Here is an 18,345-nt window from a genome sequence, read left to right as displayed (position 1 = left end):
GCGACGGCGAAGACCACGTGGAGATCGTTCCATACCTCCAGGGGGCCGCCCGCTTCCAATTGGCTAGAATTAGAGAACAGTATTTTTTTAAAAACACGTGGTGCGTTTTGTATAATCAGGGTTGCCATTTTTCAAAAATGAAGTTTTTGAGATAATTTTTAGGAAATTCGCCCCCCAAAAAAGCATGGGTTGCCATACGCCCGGGTTTTCACGGACACTGTAACCGATTTTCGGGGAATCCTCCCGGGAGCTGTTTTCGAAGAGCGAATCCCTTATGTGTCCGGGAAATCCTGGACGTACAGCAGCCTATTTGCGAACATATGTATATGTGCAAAGAAAAAACTCTTTCATTTAGTAGGTATAAAAAATGTATACTGTATACATTCGCCCACAAGAGGTTTGACATAAAAACATTTATTCATTACATTAATATGTCGCCCTTGAAACGAGGTTCATAGGGGAGTGTATAGTATAAAAACACATATGTTTGTTAATTTAATAAAATTTATACACCATTTGTAAACAAAACTCTCAAAGTGGTTTACAAAAAGATACAAGAAAATCAAGAAAAAATTCACAACCCTATTTTAAAATACACAAACGTTAAAATACTAAAACAGATTAAGACTGCCTTGACTTTTTAAGCATCTGGACAGACTTGTCTAAAGAAGAATGTTTTCAACAGGCGCCAAAAAAAGTACAGTGAAGAGCAGCTGCTTGATCTCAATAGGCAGGGAGTTCCAAGGTGTAGGCACTGCCACACTAAACAACTGAGTTCTTACAAATGTGGAATGGGTATCATGTGTCACCTATAGTAGTGCCAGTTTCGCCAATCGAAGCAGTTGAGAGGGCACATGTGGGATAAGACGATCTCGTGGGTGACCTGGCCCCAAACTGTTAATGAATGAAACAGTAAATCACTCACAGCTTTAAAGCCCATTCTTTGTTTAATTGTAGCCAAAGGACTCCAGAGATGATCTCAATCCCAGTATCCTGGGCAGCCAGGTGCACCTGGAAAGCCCACAGGTGACTGGTATCCGGAGAGTGATTCCTGGAGGTAGCATACAGCCAGGACTGGCCCAAGACATTTTGGCACCTGAGGCAGATCCCAAAATGGCATCCCCCTCCCCACCAGGGAAGAAGGGGTGAGAGAAGATTTACTTCAGAAATAAGGGAGGGAAGAAAGATTGACAACAGGATTTGCTGCCCCTGTAGATCCTGCTGCCTGAGGCAGTTGCCTCACCTTGTCTCATGGGTGAGCCCACCCTGCATACAGCTATCACAAAGCCATGGATATGTTCCGAGCTGTATGTTATAGCTGTACAGGGCCAGCCCTACCGTTAGCCAGAAAGCAGGACCTGCCACAGGTGGCAGATGCTTTGGGGGCGGGGGCAGCATCGACCCCCAGAGTGTTCCTCCTAAAACAGAGCTGTTATTGATATTGAAGTGTCTGGGAACCATTGTACATGAGAAGCTACTGGTGTGCGTTAACTTCCCACTTTGGACAGCCAAGTTTAATCTTCCCACAGAAACTTTTCAGGAAAATCTGGATGGTGCACGACGACATGGTTGAAATACGCAAGAGGCATCAGAGTTCAAGGACACATTTCAGGCAGGCAAAAGCAAAGCAGATTCCCCAAGGCTACTCCCCAAGAATCCCAGGATTCACCTTCTATATATTCAAGTTCAAATCTCCCTGCCTGCTTTATAACCCCTCTGTGTCCACCATCCTATGACTCTTTGACCCCAAACTCCTGCTTTCTGGGGTTGGTTTCCCCCAGCTCCTCCCTTGCAAGCCCTTACTTTTGACTTGGCTTCCCGAGACACTGTTACATAGCACTGGCATTCTTTTTCTGCTGCTGGCTCGGCTGTTTGGCTCTGCTGCACTTATTAATTGGCTGTCACCCCAGCCTTGGCAGCTTGTATTGATGGACTCATGAAATAGATCTGGCAAACGCTTACTTTCCTGGCCTTGATCCGACAAAGGCCATTCACATCTTCTCCTTGACCGCTCCATTGTTAATCGTCCTGGTGCCTTTAAATGCTCCAAGGCAGGATCCTGTAGGCCAGGTCTGTTGGCCAGGCATTGTTGGAATACAACTCCCATCAGCCCTGAGTCCCATTGGCCAGACCAGCTGAGGATGATGGAGCAACATCTGGAGGGCCAGAGGTTCCCTAGCCCTGGTCTATAATCAGCATCAGGAGTCAGAATGCTTTCTATGGCCTTGGTTGGGGTGGGGGAGGTAATATATTCCATACGGGCTCTGATAGCCAATTTTTATCAGGAAAGGGGCTTATTTATAAAGCCAGGCTGGTGCACCTATGGCCCTCCAGATTTGCTAGACTTCATCTCCTAGTTCCCCTAATTACTGACCATGCTGACTGGTGATGGCAGCATCTGAAGCCCACTAACATCTGCAGTGGCATTTTGCATGCCAGAGTGGTACATACAAAAGTGATTATGTCAGTGAGAATGCTAGACTAGGACTTTTCTCTCTGACATGCTCCTTTGTATGTGCACAAGGTTTTATATACTGCAGAGCATTAAAATATGCAACTTCTCCCTCCCCCCCCCCCAAATGGCGTAGCTCAGTAAAATCTGAATTATATGTGTATAATTTAATAAACATCCTACCAACTGGTTTGCAAAAAAAGAAAAGCATTTCTAAAGCCTAATGCCTGTACTTTTCCACATACACCTCCCCAGTCCCCTGCTTCTATAATTTCACTACCATTTTGCCTCAAAGTACCTTCCACGGTCGTGTTCTCCACCACTCGATCCTGGTTTGCTGATCCAACACACATTAACTGGAACATAATGAAAGTAGCATTAACATTTCAGTCCCTATCAATGCTTGTTTGAAATTAGGACTCACTGTTTAAGACTGCAGCCTAAGAATGAAGAATTTAAGAAGGAGTGTCTTTTGACACTATTTCATGTTGAGGCGGTAAAATGCAGGCTTCCTCGGTTCAATAACTCTTCTAAGCATCCAAAGCTTCCTTACTTCTGCTACAGCCCCAGGTACTGAACACTTTTAAAAATTAAAGGTTATAACAATAGCTGGATAAGGTTGTTCTGCTTAGTATTTGCCACTGTTATTTCAAACCCTTCAAGTGTCCCTATTTTCCAGTGACGTCCCTGATTTAGAGAAGCAATTCTGGTTTCTGATTTGATCCCAGAATGTCCTGCTTTTCCTTAGGATGTCCCTATTTCATTGGATAAATGTTGGAGGGTATGGAGTTATCCAACCCCCAAGCTGTCTGAAGGAAATCCTGTATAGGAAAGGTGTGTTTTTTAACGTTTCATGTTTTATTATGTTTTTATATATATTGGAAGCTGCTCAGAGTGGCTGGGGCAACCCAGTAAGATGTGTAGGGTATGGATACTAAAATTATCATTATGGAATGGGACTTCCCTGTCAGATAAATGTTGGAGGATATGCTGCTTTACTCATCTCAAATAACATGAGTAGCTGAGTTGAGAGCAGTAAAGCAAAAACTGCAGTAAAATTACAGACATGTCCTGTGGCTTTAAAATTAAAATTGTGACTTTAAAATTAAGGGTTGCATTATGCTTGCCTGATGGAACAATCTCCTATCTTCTTCCCCCTGCATGCTGGTTACAGATAGGTAGCCGTGTTGGTCTGCCATAGTCAAAATAAAAAAATTCCTTCCAGTAGCACCTTAAAGACCAACTAAGTTAGTTCTTAGTATGAGCTTTCGTGTGCATGCACACTTCTTCAGATACACTGAAACAGAAGTTGCCAGATCCTTCTATATAGTGAGAAGGTGGGGAGGGGTATTACTCAGAAGGGTGGTGGGAATGGGAGATTGGCAGATAGCTGAGATGAGCCTGTTGACGACTCTTAACGACTGCAATAGGTCTTACAGGAAAAGGCAAGGGGTGAGAAGGTGAAAAATGGCTTAGTCATGTATAATAAGATAAGAATCCAATGTCTTTGTTCAGACCAGGTCTCTCCATGGTTTTAAGTTTGGTAATGAGTTGCAATTCAGCAGCTTCTCTTTCCAGTCTATTTCTGAAATTCCTTTGTAGTAAAACAGCTACTTTGAGATCTTGTATAGAATGTCCTGGGAGATTGAAGTGTTCTCCTACTGGTTTCTCTGTTTTGTGATTCTTGATGTCAGATTTATGTCCGTTTATTCTTTGGCGTAAGGTCTGGCCTGTTTGTCCAATATAGAGAGCTGAAGGACACTGTTGGCATTTGATGGCATACACAATGTTAGACGATGAGCAATTAAATAGTCCCGAGATGGTATGTGTGATGTTGCCCCCTGCATGCTGTTTGGGGACTTATCTTGTCTCTCCAGAGCAGTTTTGGCAAGGGGGGAAGTCTTGTTTCACTAGCAGACATCATTCCACTGACTTCTGCTAGTGTGGTTATTTACTTTTGTCTAGTCCGCTTTGAATTACGGTGCTGGAGGAGACTCTTGAGAGTCCCATGGACTGCAAGAAGATCAAACCAATCCATTCTGAAGGAAATCAGCCCTGAGTGCTCACTGGAAGGACAGATCCTGAAGCTGAGGCTACAAGACTTTGGCCACCTCATGAGAAGAGAAGACTCCCTGGAAAAGACCCTGATGTTGGGAAAGATGGAGGGCACAAGGAGAAGGGGACGATAGAGGATGAGATGGTTGGACAGTGTTCTCGAAGCTACCAACATGACTCTGATCAAGCTGCAGGAGGCAGTGGGAGACAGGAGTGCCTGGCGTGCTCTGGTCCATGGGGTCACGAAGAGTCGGACATGACTAAACGACTAAACAACAACAACAAAAGTCTGCAAGAGCCTTTTGCCTCAATAAATCTGGAGGGCTTTGAGGTGCCACAGGAGTTATTTGCCATGTATGGTTCCACTAGAAGCTTTCCCATGTTCTTGGCTCAGCTATTTTATGTGTCCTCAACGATGCTCTGCTCTACAACACAATCTGCTTCTGTTTACTCGCAGTTCCACCAGATGGCACTCATCAAGCTTCCCAGCTGATGACAGGCAAAAAATGCTGCAGCTCAAACCTCCCTCCCAGCTATTATTTACATCTGGGCTACCGCCTGAGTCACACAACCATTTTAAAGAGGGGGACAGTTGTCAGCTAGAATTATTGATGTTTTGTTGGTGCTTTTATGCATCTCGTTGATTTTATTACTCCTGTATGTTGGTACTCTGCCTTGCTATATATTTATGGAAGTGCAGATTATAAATTTGTAAATAAATGTGCACTTAATTTTTTCCCTTCCTTCCCTCGGGGTGTGACAAGGCTGCCTGTAACTACTTAATCCTGTGCCCATTTTGATTTTTTTAAAAAAAGTGCAGCCACATTCCATTGCAGCACTCGTGCCCAAAAGTCATAACCTTGTGACTTCTCTGGTCATCATCAGTGCCGTGATCCTAAAGTCCAGCAGCGAACAGGACACTAAGCTGAGAATACAGTGTCATCAGCTAAGGAGTCAAACTATGTTCTTGCTTATCAGAGGACCACTGAACCCAAGGCTGGCTGGCAGAAACCTACTGAATCAGATACCACAGCACCAGAGTCCATAAAACCAAACCAGGATAAACATGTGTGTCTTCCCTCGGAAATGCTTCCCAAAGTACCTTGCTAGCCCAACAGTGTAGGAAGCATCCAACTCAGGAGCCCATGGAGTGCAGGAGAAGTGGAATAGAAGCAGAGTGTCACAGACTGGTTGGGTGCAGAGGAATGTTGGGAAGAACAAGGGAAGAAGGCTCAGAGCCCAGGGAGTGGTGGTAGGTGATCATGAGTGGTCAGAGGGGGAAGACTGGGAGGAGGAGGTGTCGGAAGCTGAAAAGGAAACAGGGCTTAGTTAGCGGGAGGAGTCTGTGTCAGAGAGAAGTCCAGAATCAGAGGCATAAGGTGACACAGGGAGGAGGGAGGCCAAGAGGCAGAGACGAATCCGGCTGGTGAAGAGGCGCGGGTGTCTCCCCCTCCTACGGTGACAAGCTCCCCTCCCTCCTGGTCTCCCAGAAACAGAAGAGGTATGAAGAGAGTGGAGAAGTTGGCTTCACTCAGGCACAGTCTCAGATTGCTTGGGGGAAACCCTGAAGAGGCAGGGACTTAGGCAGCTGTGGGGAGGTGGGGACCTTTAGTCTTTGCATGTGTTTCATGGGGGCAAGACCTGCCAGAGAAGAGCTGTTGTGCTCAGTAGGCCTGGCACTCCTGTGTAGATCCTATTTAAGCTAATAAAGAGCTGGTGCCAACTTTCTCAGTGTGGTTTCCTGCTGGCTCCCTCCTGTCACAGAGGCTGCAGCTCAGTGATACAGCCTATGCTTTGCATGCAGAAGGTCCCAGGTTCAACCGCCAGCATTCTCAGGTAGGGCTGGGAGAAACTGCTGCCTGAAACTCTGGACAGCCTCTGCCAGTCATTGAAGGCAATGGTCTGATTTGCTCTAAGGCAGCTTCCTGTGTTCTTATGCAGAGGCTCAAAAGACTGCAGTTCATTTCCAAGCCTTGTCAAAAGCAAGTTGCTCACTAGGAACTCTCCCTGGTGCTGAGCAACAGGCTTGCCTTGTCCTGTGGGCACCAGAGCAGATTTTGGAAGCATTTCTTAAGTCTGCCCAACCTCTGAGGTTAGGTGGGAGGTGACGGGAGAAAGGGCGTTTTCACTTGTCCCACCCCACACATTTGGAATGCCCCTCCTAGAGAGACGTTCCTGGGGCTAAGTCGGTTGGCTGAACTTTCAGCATCATGCATAGAGACTTCGTTCTTATTTGCCTAGGCCTTGTTTGTTAAATTTATTGAACAGACTAGCATTCTGCATTTTAGGAAAGTAGCTTCACAAAGCAGCTGTTATACAATCTGAACAACAGCCAATAACCAAAATAAAAGTACACTGTTAAAGATTACAGAAGCACCCCAATCCTTTAAAAAATAATGCCTTCTAGCTGAGCCTCTCAGAAGCTTGATATCCCTGACCCAGGACTCCAGGCAAGCTGTTAATTTTGCAGGAGGAAAAGTGGGTACAGGATACACAAACAGTGAACTACTAGGAATGAGATGATGGTGAAGAGATCATTGTGCACCTGACAGAGTGGTCCCTAGTCCACACTAGCTTCTGCCAAAATCAACCAGGGCCTCTCCATATGGCATTTATATTGTGCATTCATGACTATTTGTGCACATGATGGTATTGGGAAGGTTATACACAATCCCGCTTTCAGTACTGTTTGCAACGTTTTGGGGTGGTCATTCTGCTTTGTTTGCAATCAGCACATCTCCCAAAGCTTCCTACTGAAGTCCTGGGAGAGGAATTACCGGGACAGTTGTGTACCAGGCACTCTGAGAGCTGTGCATGGAGTGTGCCAGAAGGGGTGTGGCAAGGCCACACGCTGGAAAAAAGAGTAGCAGGGTAAACCGGCAACTATTAAGTGTGTCAGAGAGAGGTCCCAGGAAGGGAAAGGTTGGAGGGGAAGGAGTGGAGATTGGCAGAATTGGTAGTGAAAGGCTCCCAGAAGCAGAGACATAAATCCAGAGGAAAGCAGACAAGGAAAGAGAGAAAGGAGGAAGACAGAGCAGGAAGGCCAAGAGGAATTGGCAAGCGTTTCCCCAGAGGAGCCATAAAAGGCAAGGTAGATGAGAGGAAGGGGTTTGAGAAACTTCCTTAGCAGGAGAGCTGCTGTTAGCAAGGACTCGGAACTTGTGTACAATAGTGTCTGCTGGAGACATTGTAAAATCTTGCTAAATATGAGAACTTGGGACTTTTTGCAAAGGATGTGATTTACCACCTAGCTGTGGCATCTCCAAAAGACCAGGTGGGCAGGGTGGAAGCAGCCTAAATCAACAAGCCCCAAAGCCTTTGGCTTAGTCAAAACCTCAGAAGATAAGAGACACCATGACAGTCTGAGGATCCTTGGGACCTGAGGAGAAAGGCTTGGAGAAGTTCACTTCCTGCAACTTTTTACCCCTCAAAGGTTCCAGGTTGTGGTTTGTTTGTTGCTGTTCCGCTTTTGTTGTAGTGCAAGAGTGCCCCTCCATGTAGCAATAATGCATTGGGGAAGCATCACAGAACAAGTACTAAAGATTAATGGTGTGTGGTCCAGTCCAGTATAAGCCAAGCACTAAGGCAAAATTGTTGCCATCCGTCTGCCTTGAGAGACAATGGAAGAGTGCACCATTGGGGGTGAAGTCAAGCTGTTGGAGAGTTACAGCATCTGCTGTGGCTGTAGAGACCAAAAATGCAGAATTATATGTTGCAGAAAACACCCAGATGGGGGAGGGGAGAAACACCAGTCTAGATGGGCCTTTGGTCTTTAAGGCACCAAGAGTTTCAGTCTTGATTTTGCAGGTAAAGATCCACACTGTTAAGAATCAGTCATGAACATCATGTGGCACACACATTAAACACAAAAGACGATGCATAGCTGCCCTGCACAAAATCACCCCAGGGCTGCAGTAATGGAATTGCAGGGCTGGAAGGAATCTAAAGGGCCATCTAGTTCAACCCCTGCAATGAAGGAATCACAGCTAAACAATCCAACAGAGAGCTCCTGTTTTTAATGTTTGAGTGGGAGCAGGAGCAGATTAGTGGGGTAGGAAAATAATGTCAATATATTTCACATCTGGCAACCAATGAACCACTATAGCTGCTAGAGAGCCATGAAAATTGTGTCTCAGGCTTTTTAGACTCATCTACCCTTGTACTATCTGAACCCAAAGGGGCGCATAAGTTGCCAGGTGTGAAAAAAAATTCCAGCTCTCCTACTCTACTAGACGAAGAGCAAGTGCAGAAAGTCTTCTCCCTCTTAAAAAGAAACTCTTCCTAGGCTCAGGCTGTACATGAGGTAAATTGCCATACCAGGCTGCCTGCAAGGGGTTGTTCCTTCCAGCTGGGCATCCCTAGAACCCGAGCTCACCATTCCACCCCCGAACGATCCCAAGTGTTTTGTGCTGGTTGGCTATTTTGGCTTGTTGGTTTGGGGTTGTTGGGTTTGCTTGTTTGTTTTTTGCTTCCATGAAGACTAGCAACTTGGGGAAGGGTTTGTTCCGAAAGCTCTGCGGTGGAGTCGGTCTCATTCCCAAAAAGAGCTCTGGAAGCCTGGCGGTCAACTCACCGCCTGGGTGTGCCCGTGCGTAAAGATGGAGAGATGAGGGAGCGCGCCGGAGCAACTCCGCTCGCCCACCCACTCGGTCCTCGCGGCAGAGCCCGCGCTCGCTGACCTTCTCTGCCGCCGGCGGCACTGCAAGGCCCGGCGTCTGCCTTGCGCTGGGAGGAGCTGAGCGCGCTGCTTGCGCTGCGGGCCCGACGGCGGCTGCTGCTGCTGCGATGGTCGGCTCGCCATAGCAACTCTCCGCGTGCGCTCACTGCGCGTCTCCTCTCCTCGTGGCGCGCTGGGCAGGGAGGGACTGAAGGGCCCGGCCCGCCCAACGGTCGCTCGCATCCCCCCTGGTGGAGCAGCTCGGCATGGCCCACGAGGCGGAGGACCCCGCCGTTCCTATTCCAGCTCCTGGCCGGCTCGCCCGTGGCTGGGTCCGGCGCTAGGAGGCGGCGGCGCCCGCCGGGTCCCTCCGCGTCTCCATGGCCAGCATGAACGTAGCGCTCCAGGATCTTGGCAGCAACGTAAGTAGTGGCGACAGCTACCGCCTTGTCTTTGCTGCTTTCGGGGAAAGGAGAGCCGGGTCCTCGCCTCGCCGCTCCCGGGTGGGCGGACTTGTTTTCCTGGAGGGCCGGGCGGGGCAAGCAGGAAGCCCCGCGACGCCGCCGGCCCGCGCGTAATCGCCCCTCGCCACCTGCGCTCCCCAGGCGAAGATGCAAGTAAGCCCCGCGGGAGGGCGGTGGTGATGGTGGGTGGGGGCGAGGAAGGGAGGGCGAAGGGGTGAGAGATGGAGAAATGAACCACCCTCAACTTTCCCCCCTCAGCCCCGCACTCCGCCTCCACCTTTTTAGCAAGGGAAACCTCCATCACCTTCTTCTGTAACGGCGCACACAGAGAGACACTTTTCATTCTGGAGGTGGGTGCCAGAGGTGGGCGCTGAGTGGTTGTTTCCCATGTCCCCACCCCGGTCCGATCCTGGCACTGCCACTTAATATCTACCGATCCTGCCAGGTTTGGTCGAAGGAAAAACCCTACGAAGGGATAAGGCAGGGGGTCCGATTCGTTTTCTCATCTGAAGGCGAACCCGCCTTGTTTGCACATCGCCAATTCAAGAACGGAATCATCGCCGCCCTTAGAAATTCGCTCTTCTCCGAATTTTGCAATGCGGCCCTCCAGCCAAGCAGCGCGTGCAAGAATGCAAATATTGTTGAAGATAACGTGCGTTATGTTTTTTTTTGGGGGGGAGAGGAATTGTTTTGTGCATGTTAGGAGAAATTGGAATTAAGATGCTGGTGGGTTTTCCAGAAGGCTGAAAAAATAGCTTTCGCAGAGTGATGTGGGAATGTGGGGAACTGAACTTAAGAGTGGGAAAACGAGAGAGCCCCCCAGAAACCTAAACTGACAAATTCACCCATGCTCTGCTCACAGGTAAAATGTGTGCAGAGGATTGGTGCCTGGGATGCTGTTTCTGTATGTAGCCTTCGATTCCCCCTCCCCAACGCTGGCAGCTCAGTACCACAGGTTCTGCATCCAAGTAGCATCTTGATCTCTTCGCCAACATTTCATGGCCCACATCTCAAACAGCATGCTCTCCCCCATGCACACCCCCTTGCCCATGCCCAAATGTTAATCGCAGGCACGTCCTCCTCCCAAGCACAAATTGCCCTGGTGTTTGTGGCCGGGAGCTTCACAAACAGTCTCCTTTGTTGTTGTGTGCTTTGCCGGGGATGTGTGGGAATGGGGAAGGTACAGTGGTAGAGAATTAGGTGCGAGGAGGGTAGGTGGTAGGGAACGAGCTTTGTGGCATCAGGAATGTAAAATGCAATGCGTGTTCGAGCTCACTTGACACCCATTAGAATAATAGAATTGCAGAGATGGAAGGGACCCCGTGGGTCATCAAGCCCAACACCCTGAAATGCAGGAATCTCAACTGGATCATACATGACAGGTGGCCCCATCCGACCTCTGCTTAAAAGCCTCCAGGGAAGGAGAGTCCACCACCTCCCAAGGGAGTCTTTGACTACTCTTGTATATTGTAGGAAATCCTGAAGTATTCCGTGTGTGTGTGTGTGTGTGTGTGATGGAGAGAGGATAATGAATGGGTGTGAGTGGGGATGGATGAGTGTGTGTTTGTGTTCTATGTGAGAATGAATGTGCCGTTGTTACGTGTGAATGTCTCCATTTATATGAATTGGTGGGTATTCCTGTGTATGAATGGGGATGTGTGTAGAATCATAGAAATCATGGAAATTATAGAGTTGGAAGGGACCATGAAGGGAATCCAGTCCAACCCTCTGCAATGCAGGGGTCTTTTGCCCAATGTGGGGCTCGAACCCACAGCCCTGAGATTAAGTCTCACATTCTACCGACTGAGCTATCCCTCTGTTTGTATGAGAGAGTGGATGGCCACACCCACTTTCCACTGGCCCCAACCACCACTGTCCTGGCCCTATGAGTCTTGCATGACACCGTATGCCAAGCGCTGCCAGTGCTCTGGAGCCCTTTAGCACATGTGCAAAAAGGTGAGACTGTCATGGGCACACACCATGCAACCAGCACATGCCACACCCTTCTTTACTGGCCACAACAGGATGCTTCCAAGCCCTGTTTCAGCTGTGGGGAGGGGATCCCTGTGGGCCTGGGCATTGGCAACCCCTGCCCTATGCTGTCTTGCAGCTCCTCACAGCAAAGGAAGGGTGGCAGCCGCAGGAGACCTGCCATGTTTCTAGAGAAGCTTGTCTGCCGTGATTCGCCTTCTGGTGGGTGAGCTTTGAAGGAAGCACAAGCTCCCCTTGAAAGAACCCTGTTTGCTGAGGGTGGGGGGGGATGACTGCTGGAGAACAACTGTTCTGTTGGGCAAACACAACACGCAAAAAGGGAAGATTGAGATCAGGTGTGGGAATTTGGAAGGAAAGCGAGCAGCTTAATTTTCATTGCCCTTTTACTGGCAAGGGAAGGAAGGAGTCGAAGAAATGCAAACCACAGGAGAAGGGGCAAGAGGGAGAGATGCAGCCTTGTCGAATGAGGGGGAGAATGGATCCTTCATTTCCACCCCCCAGGAGATGGGCATCCCTCAAGCTGGTTGAGTGGGTGGCAGGGTGGGGATGCCCATTTCCAACTGGCAACATATTGGCGAGGCATATGCCGAGATGCCAACGGTTCGCTGGAACCTTCCTTCGCCGACTCTTGTTTTCCTTTGCCTGCCAACTGTTTGTTCATCAGAAAACTGAGCGTGGCTCCTGATTCAGCAAGGTGTTTGTATCTTTGCAAAGCCTTGCACACGGTGCTACGTGAAGGTGACACTTCCCTGGGCCTTGGCTCCTTGCCATTTGGATGCTGAGGACACAAGGGTTGAAAATGTAATCTCTCTTTTTTCAAAAAGAGAAAAACAAAAACAACAGCACTGGAATGGAAAGGTCATGGCTGTGAGGAGGAAAGCAAGACATGTTTTCCATTTTCCGGCATCCCTGAGGCTGCAGCAGGCTTGGAAACCCAGAACTCTGCACATGGACGAGAGCTGTGTTCACATTTTGGTGCAGTGTTCGCCAAACTTGATGAATTTACTAAGCTGCCATCAACCCCCAACCCAAATTCTTAGGGATGTGAATGAAATAAAGCGAAGAAATACCAAAATACAATTGGCATTTATCACTCGCTAGGAGTCATAACATGTAAAAACAAAACAAAAACAAGGAAAACCATTGCCTTGTGGGATCATCTCATTAAGCACAGAGATTCTTCGTTGGCAAGGAAGGTGCATCAGTGGCTTCATTCCACTGATACTGATGGGCATCCAGTTCAATTTGTCTACACTGATTGGTAGCAGTTCTCCATAGTTTCAGGAAGAGTTCTCTCTCATACCTTCTTGGAGATGCTGTAAGTTGAACTTGGGACCTTCTGCATGCAAAGCAGATGCCTGCCACTGAGCTGTGACTCTTCCCCTTTATTTTGGAGGCTTGTAGTTCCTCCTCCTCCTCCTCCTCCTCCTTGCACTATTCCTCTCCAATGCCCTTTTTGAACCCCTGGGGCTTCATTTACCCTCTGCAAGGCCTGTCAACCCCAGGGAAGAAATCTAACAAGGCCTGACAGGTTGAACTGACAGGTGCTGCCCTCCAAGCCTGGCGTGGTATTTCGATACATGCCAGCGGCTCTTCCAGGGGCCAGGGCACAGAATTGCACACCACCTGCAACCTGAATAAAGCAACGCCCAACTAGATTTGGGGACCAAACAGAATCAAGAAGAACTTTGTGTTAAAAGAAACAGCAGATGGACTCCTGACCTGAGCAGCTTGAACCACCTAGCTGTGTGTGTTGCAGAACTTTGGGTTTACTGTAAGAGGTTTAATGTAGAAGGTTGTCACCTCCGTGATGAGCAGCCATGAACCACCTTAGCATTCAGAGCTTCTTTTGATTCCATCCTGCTGCATGACTCAGGCACAGACAAACTCGGCCCTCCAGATGTTTTGGGACTACAACTCCCATCATCCCTGACCACTGGTCCTGTTAGCTAGGGATGATGGGAGTTGTAGTCCCAAAACATCTGGAGGGCTGACTTTGCCTATGCCTGGCATGACTGCTCTCTATAGCTGGTGGTATGCCGCTGTTCAGTTTTTATCCAAATTTGACTTTTACAGTGCGGAAGAGTAAGACTCTCCTTCCCTCAAAGGAGCCTACCCCACCCAACTGTTGCGTTTTTCAACCCTAGTCACTGGTTCTGGGTACTGGGTATGTTTCTGGATTTGGAGAAAGGCCAGTCCAGAGCAATGACTCTGAGGGTCATCAGATCCAACCCCCTGTAATGTAGGAATCTCAGCTAAAGCAACCATGGCAAGTGGCCATCCCTCCTCTGCTTAAGAACCTGCAATGAAAGAGAATCCAACATTCTGAACACAGCAGGCCTCCTCAGCCTCAGCCCTTCAGATGTTTTCGGCCTACAACTCCCATGATCCCTAGCTAGCAGGACCAGTGTTCAGGGATGATGGAAATTGTAGTCTCAAAACATCTGGAGGGCCGAGGTTGAGGAAGCCTGGAATACAGAATAGTATCATGACCCTTGAACCTGTTCTGGGAAACAGTGGGCTCTAATTGCTCTAAAAGAAACTGCAGTGGCCGCAATGCCTTTTCTTAAAGACACAAGGGGGCAGTGCATCATTGCCCTCCATAGGGCACCTAGAATCATAGAATTATAGAGTTAGAAGGGACCCCAAGGGTCATCTAGTCCAACCCCCCACAATGCTGGAATCTCAACTAAAAGCATCCCTGACAGATGGCCATCTAACCTCTGCTTAAAAACCTCCAAGGAAGGAGAGTACACCACCTCCCAAGTTAGTCCGTTCCGCTGCCGAATAGCTCTTGCCAGCAGAAAGTTCCTCCTGATGGTTAGTCAGAATCTCCTTTCTTGTAAGTTGAATCCATGGGCTAGGGTCCTCCAGAGCAGGAGAAAAAGAGCTTGCTCCATTTTCTATTTGACAACCCTAGAAATATTTGAAGATGGCTATCATATGTCCTCTCAGTCACCTGTTTCCCAGGCTAAACAATCCCAGCTGCCTCATCCGTTCCTCATAAGGCTTGGTTTCCAGACCCTTGATCTTTTTCTACTTTTCAAATTTTTTTTTTAGCCAAACCCCACTTGGAAAATGTGCCTCTCTCTTCCCTGGAGCAGACAGAATTCCAGCTTACAGCCTTGGGTGCTCTTGCCCTCCTTGCAAGAACCATTACATCCCTCCATGGGTCTCTGTTCTCATCGCATAAACAGATGGTTCTCTGATGCTGGTCCTTTAGGGATGCCCGGGAATATTCGTTTCCCTACGAGCCCTCTAGTTTTCTTACTATCCAGTCATGCTAGTCTGTTGCAGCAAGATCAACAAAGAGTCTTAAAATGCTAACAAAATGTGTTATGGCGACAAGCTTTAAGTTTTTGTGTGGACAAGAGCCCACTTCAGCAGATGCAGGAAGCATGATCCTCAAATATAAATACGTATTATACATGCATATTGTGGTGGCGGTGAATTGTAAGCAGTGAGGTCAAGGGAAGAGAAAAGGAAGAAGTATTGATACTGGCAATTCAATTATAACTGGATTCAGAAGCAGCTAATGTGCTGGTATGGTGCCACACCCCTGTCCAAAACTGCCCCTCGCTGGTGCAGCACAGCAGTGAAACCAGGGCTCTGCAACTGCTCTGGTGGTGGAAGCAATGTGGCATTCCTACTGGTGTGTGATGCATCCCATCCTCTTACACAGCAATGACACTACTGCAGCAGCCGCTCCTGGCTAGAATGCATGCAAGACAAGCGCAGTGACCCTTTTACAACAGCAGCGGTAGGTGACAGAACTATCCCCTTGGCAGCAGTGCTGAGTTAATGAACATCTGTGCTGGGAAAGGAAACCGTTGTCTTGATTCAGACCCAAACGAATGAAGCTGAACATCTTGATGAATTGTAATTCAGCAGTTTCACACGGCAGCTTCCCTCTGAAATCCATTTGTTCATATTATGGCCATCTTAAGATCAGCATCCAAATGCCCTGGTTAAAAAGAAATGTCCCCCTACTGGTTTATGAATATTGCTACTTCAGACATCAGGTTTGTGCCCACTGATTTAAGTAAACTTCTGTAGAGAAGCAGGAAACACAGCAACTTAAGAATGCTTAAATTCACTTGCACCTGATATTTTTTTGAGAATAACTGTGATACTGGATGAGCTACTATTTTGTCCTCAGTTATAGGCCTGTGCCTGTTTTTCATGAAAACATGTCATTTGATACCTTGAGATCCACTTGTTGTTTTTCTTGCTTTCGCCTGTCCTGTTTTCGTAGCCCTTATTATCTGCAAATCCATGGGGCAGTGTCAGATGGCAGCTTGGGAACACCCCCCCAAGCTCCTAAACCTCGCTTTGCTAGTCAATTTCTCCTATCTGCAAGATCTCAGATCACGTCAGCTCACATTTCACATTCTGAAAGGCTGAGGGTCCTATATAAAGCTTCCTTGGACCCTCCAAGTATCCCTATTTTCCAGGGACAGCCCCGGATTTACAGAAGCCGGACCGGTTTCTGATTTGATCCCAGAATGTCCCACTTTTCCTTAGGACATCCCTATTTTCATCAGAGAAATACTAGAGGGTATGGAGTTATCCGACCCCTGAGCAAAGGAGATAAGTAACTATACAACATTTAGGAGACATCTGAAGGCAGCCCTGTATAGGGAAGTTTTTTAATGTGTTACTGTGTTTTCATATATGTTAGAAGCCCCCCAGAGTGGCTGGAGCAACCCAATCAGAGGGGCGGGGTATAAATTATTCTTGTTATAATTATGGGATAGGACATCGACATCCCTAGTTTCATCAAAGAAATGTTGGAGGATGTGCTATTTTGATACCCTTTTGCATCAAGCATAGACAAAGGGTGTCAAGAGGAGAACTTTGTGGTCTGTCTCCAACAAGATTTGATGGCTTAGTTCCTCTAAAAGCAGGTTCAAGCAAGCTGCTTGTACCCCTTCCCTCCCAAGCTTTGCTTTTCAGAGAATAATAGGAACTTTACAACCACCAAGTCAGCCAGGTTAACAGCTCAACCTTTCCTATGAGGCACAGGTGTCAGCTAAAAAGGTCCTGTGGTTTGCAAGCAGAGTCTGGGTGAGAGGAACAATCATGGCTACACTTATGCTGACCCCTTCAACTCTGCCTAATGTTAGGGCCGGCCCCGGCCCCGCTTTCCCCTAAATGTATTGGGGGGGGGACAGGGCCTGTGAGCACACTTACGTCTCATTCTTCCCTCCCTCATTTAGGTGGCTGGGAGGATAAAAAGGGACAACTCCACGTCTACTAACAAAAGCTTCTTCGGAAGAAGGATGAGATAAGAGTAGTTAATTAGAACGACAGCCATCCCTCCCTCCCAATATTAGTACAAATTAACATAAATTGTTAATCGTATTCATTAATATTAGTAAACAGGGGAGATTTTAAATCTCTCCTTCCCATGACTCATCACTGCTTGCATGTGGTTAACTGCTTGGGTGTGCATGGACCGGGTGATTTTTCTGCATATTCCTCCTGAGGGGGAAATTGGCTGAGACCCGTGGAAAGCTAGTGCCAAGGAGTGACCTAAAATGTCCTCGACGCTGAGGGCAGATTTCCTGCGCTGCCCCTCAGCTGTGCCCTCTGAGGTCCCTTTCCCTTTCAAGCCACTTTTGCCTGTCTCCATCTCGGCTGGTACCTTAGTGTGGCACCTTTCTGCTTATATGGGAAGTTCCAGCATGGTGGGTTGAGGAGAGGTGCTGAGAGAGGAGGAGGAGGCCCCGGCAGCCGCGATGGTGTTGCTAGGGGACAGAGCCTTGGGTTGCCAAGGAATAGAGCAGTGTTTCCCAACCTTTTTTGGGCAAAGGCACACTTGTTTGATGAAAAAAATATTGAGGCACACCACCATTACAGCCCCGTGACGTCAGCGCGCAGCGTCACGCCGGGAGGGACGCACGAAAGTGTAAGTTTCAATTTTTTCCCTCCCCCTTGCCGGGGAACCTCCAAGCTTTGGGGGTGGGGGGGGGAGGAGGCAGCAAAGCGAGGCAGGAAGGAGAGCGCGGCTTGGCTGGGTGAGCTTTGGCAGGGGCAGGGAATGAGAGCCGCGAGGCGGGCACTGCGGACGGAGGCGCTGCCTGCCAAGCTCGCAGGCAGCCAGGCAGGCAGACGGCGAGAGCCCCGCGCTGGGCGGCCTCTCCTCGCCGCCGCCGCCCCGCCTCTCGCCGCCCAACTCGCCCGCCTCCCTCCAGGCAACATCTCACGGCACACCAGGCAACATCTCGCGGCACACTAGTGTCCCGCGGAACAGTGGTTGGGAAACACTGGAATAGAGGATAAGCCTCTCTCTCGGAAGCAAGTGTGACACTTGTCAGGGAGACAAAAGAGCCAGCAAGACAGCCATGACAACCTGAGGAAGATAAAAGGGCTCTCAGCTCCTGAGGCCCTGCTGGGCTTCCCTCTTCACCAAACTGGCACCTAGGCTGGGGCTGACCTGTGCATTTGGCAGGGACTGAGTGCAAACGACCCCTCTGGGCCAGCCAACATGCACAGCAGGGGGAAATGAAAACTCCCAGCACACCTGAGGCCTTTAATTTACTGGAAAGGACCATCATCTTCAGAGATGAGAAATTACGTGTCTGTTTCAGCTGGGGTGCAAGGAATTCTGGGAGGTTCTGCAAGCGATGGACACCATGGAAGTAAAGAGGGTTGCCAACTGACCTGGGTTGTGTGTGTGTGTGTGTGTGATGTTCTGCTCTTTTGAGAAGCAGCCTGAGATG

At 48.5% G+C, this 18,345-nt stretch overlaps 2 protein-coding genes across 4 annotated transcripts in view; one reads left to right on the top strand and one right to left on the bottom strand.

Annotated features, from left to right (window-relative positions):
• Positions 1-452: 452 nt before the first annotated feature.
• Positions 453-9,407, bottom strand: LOC308585129 (uncharacterized protein; the record flags this gene model as incomplete). 2 transcript variants are annotated; one of them, XM_081190719.1, is made up of 3 exons in its annotated part: positions 453-1,546; positions 2,751-2,808; positions 9,081-9,407. In XM_081190719.1, 3 exons carry the CDS (start codon positions 9,405-9,407, stop codon positions 1,515-1,517), a joined length of 417 nt encoding a protein of 138 aa, XP_081046845.1. In that variant the 3' UTR covers positions 453-1,514. The 2 variants fall into 2 exon arrangements, 1 of the variants encoding a protein (XP_081046845.1); XR_014007080.1 differs by lacking the exons at positions 453-1,546; positions 2,751-2,808 and adding an exon at positions 4,303-8,189 and having other exon boundaries at positions 9,081-9,187.
• The window catches only part of ECE2 (endothelin converting enzyme 2), a 49,843-nt gene continuing 40,792 nt past the window's right edge, over positions 9,295-18,345 (top strand). The window contains exons 1-2 of one of the 2 annotated variants that reach the window (XM_081190179.1): positions 9,612-9,781; positions 9,887-9,978. Coding sequence is in view for 1 of the 2 variants with exons in the window: in XM_081190178.1 (XP_081046304.1) it covers positions 9,545-9,586 (42 nt within the window). In the remaining variant the exon portion in view is untranslated. Of the gene's footprint in view, positions 9,587-9,611; positions 9,782-9,886; positions 9,979-18,345 lie in introns of those variants that run through there. The other variant, XM_081190178.1, reaches the window with a different exon arrangement.

This window comes from Podarcis bocagei, assembly GCF_964188305.1.
Source record: "Podarcis bocagei genome assembly, chromosome: 4".
Taxonomy (NCBI): Eukaryota; Metazoa; Chordata; class Lepidosauria; order Squamata; family Lacertidae; genus Podarcis; species Podarcis bocagei.
Note: the sequence above shows the minus strand (reverse complement) of the source record. Positions and strands in the feature narration are given on the sequence as shown.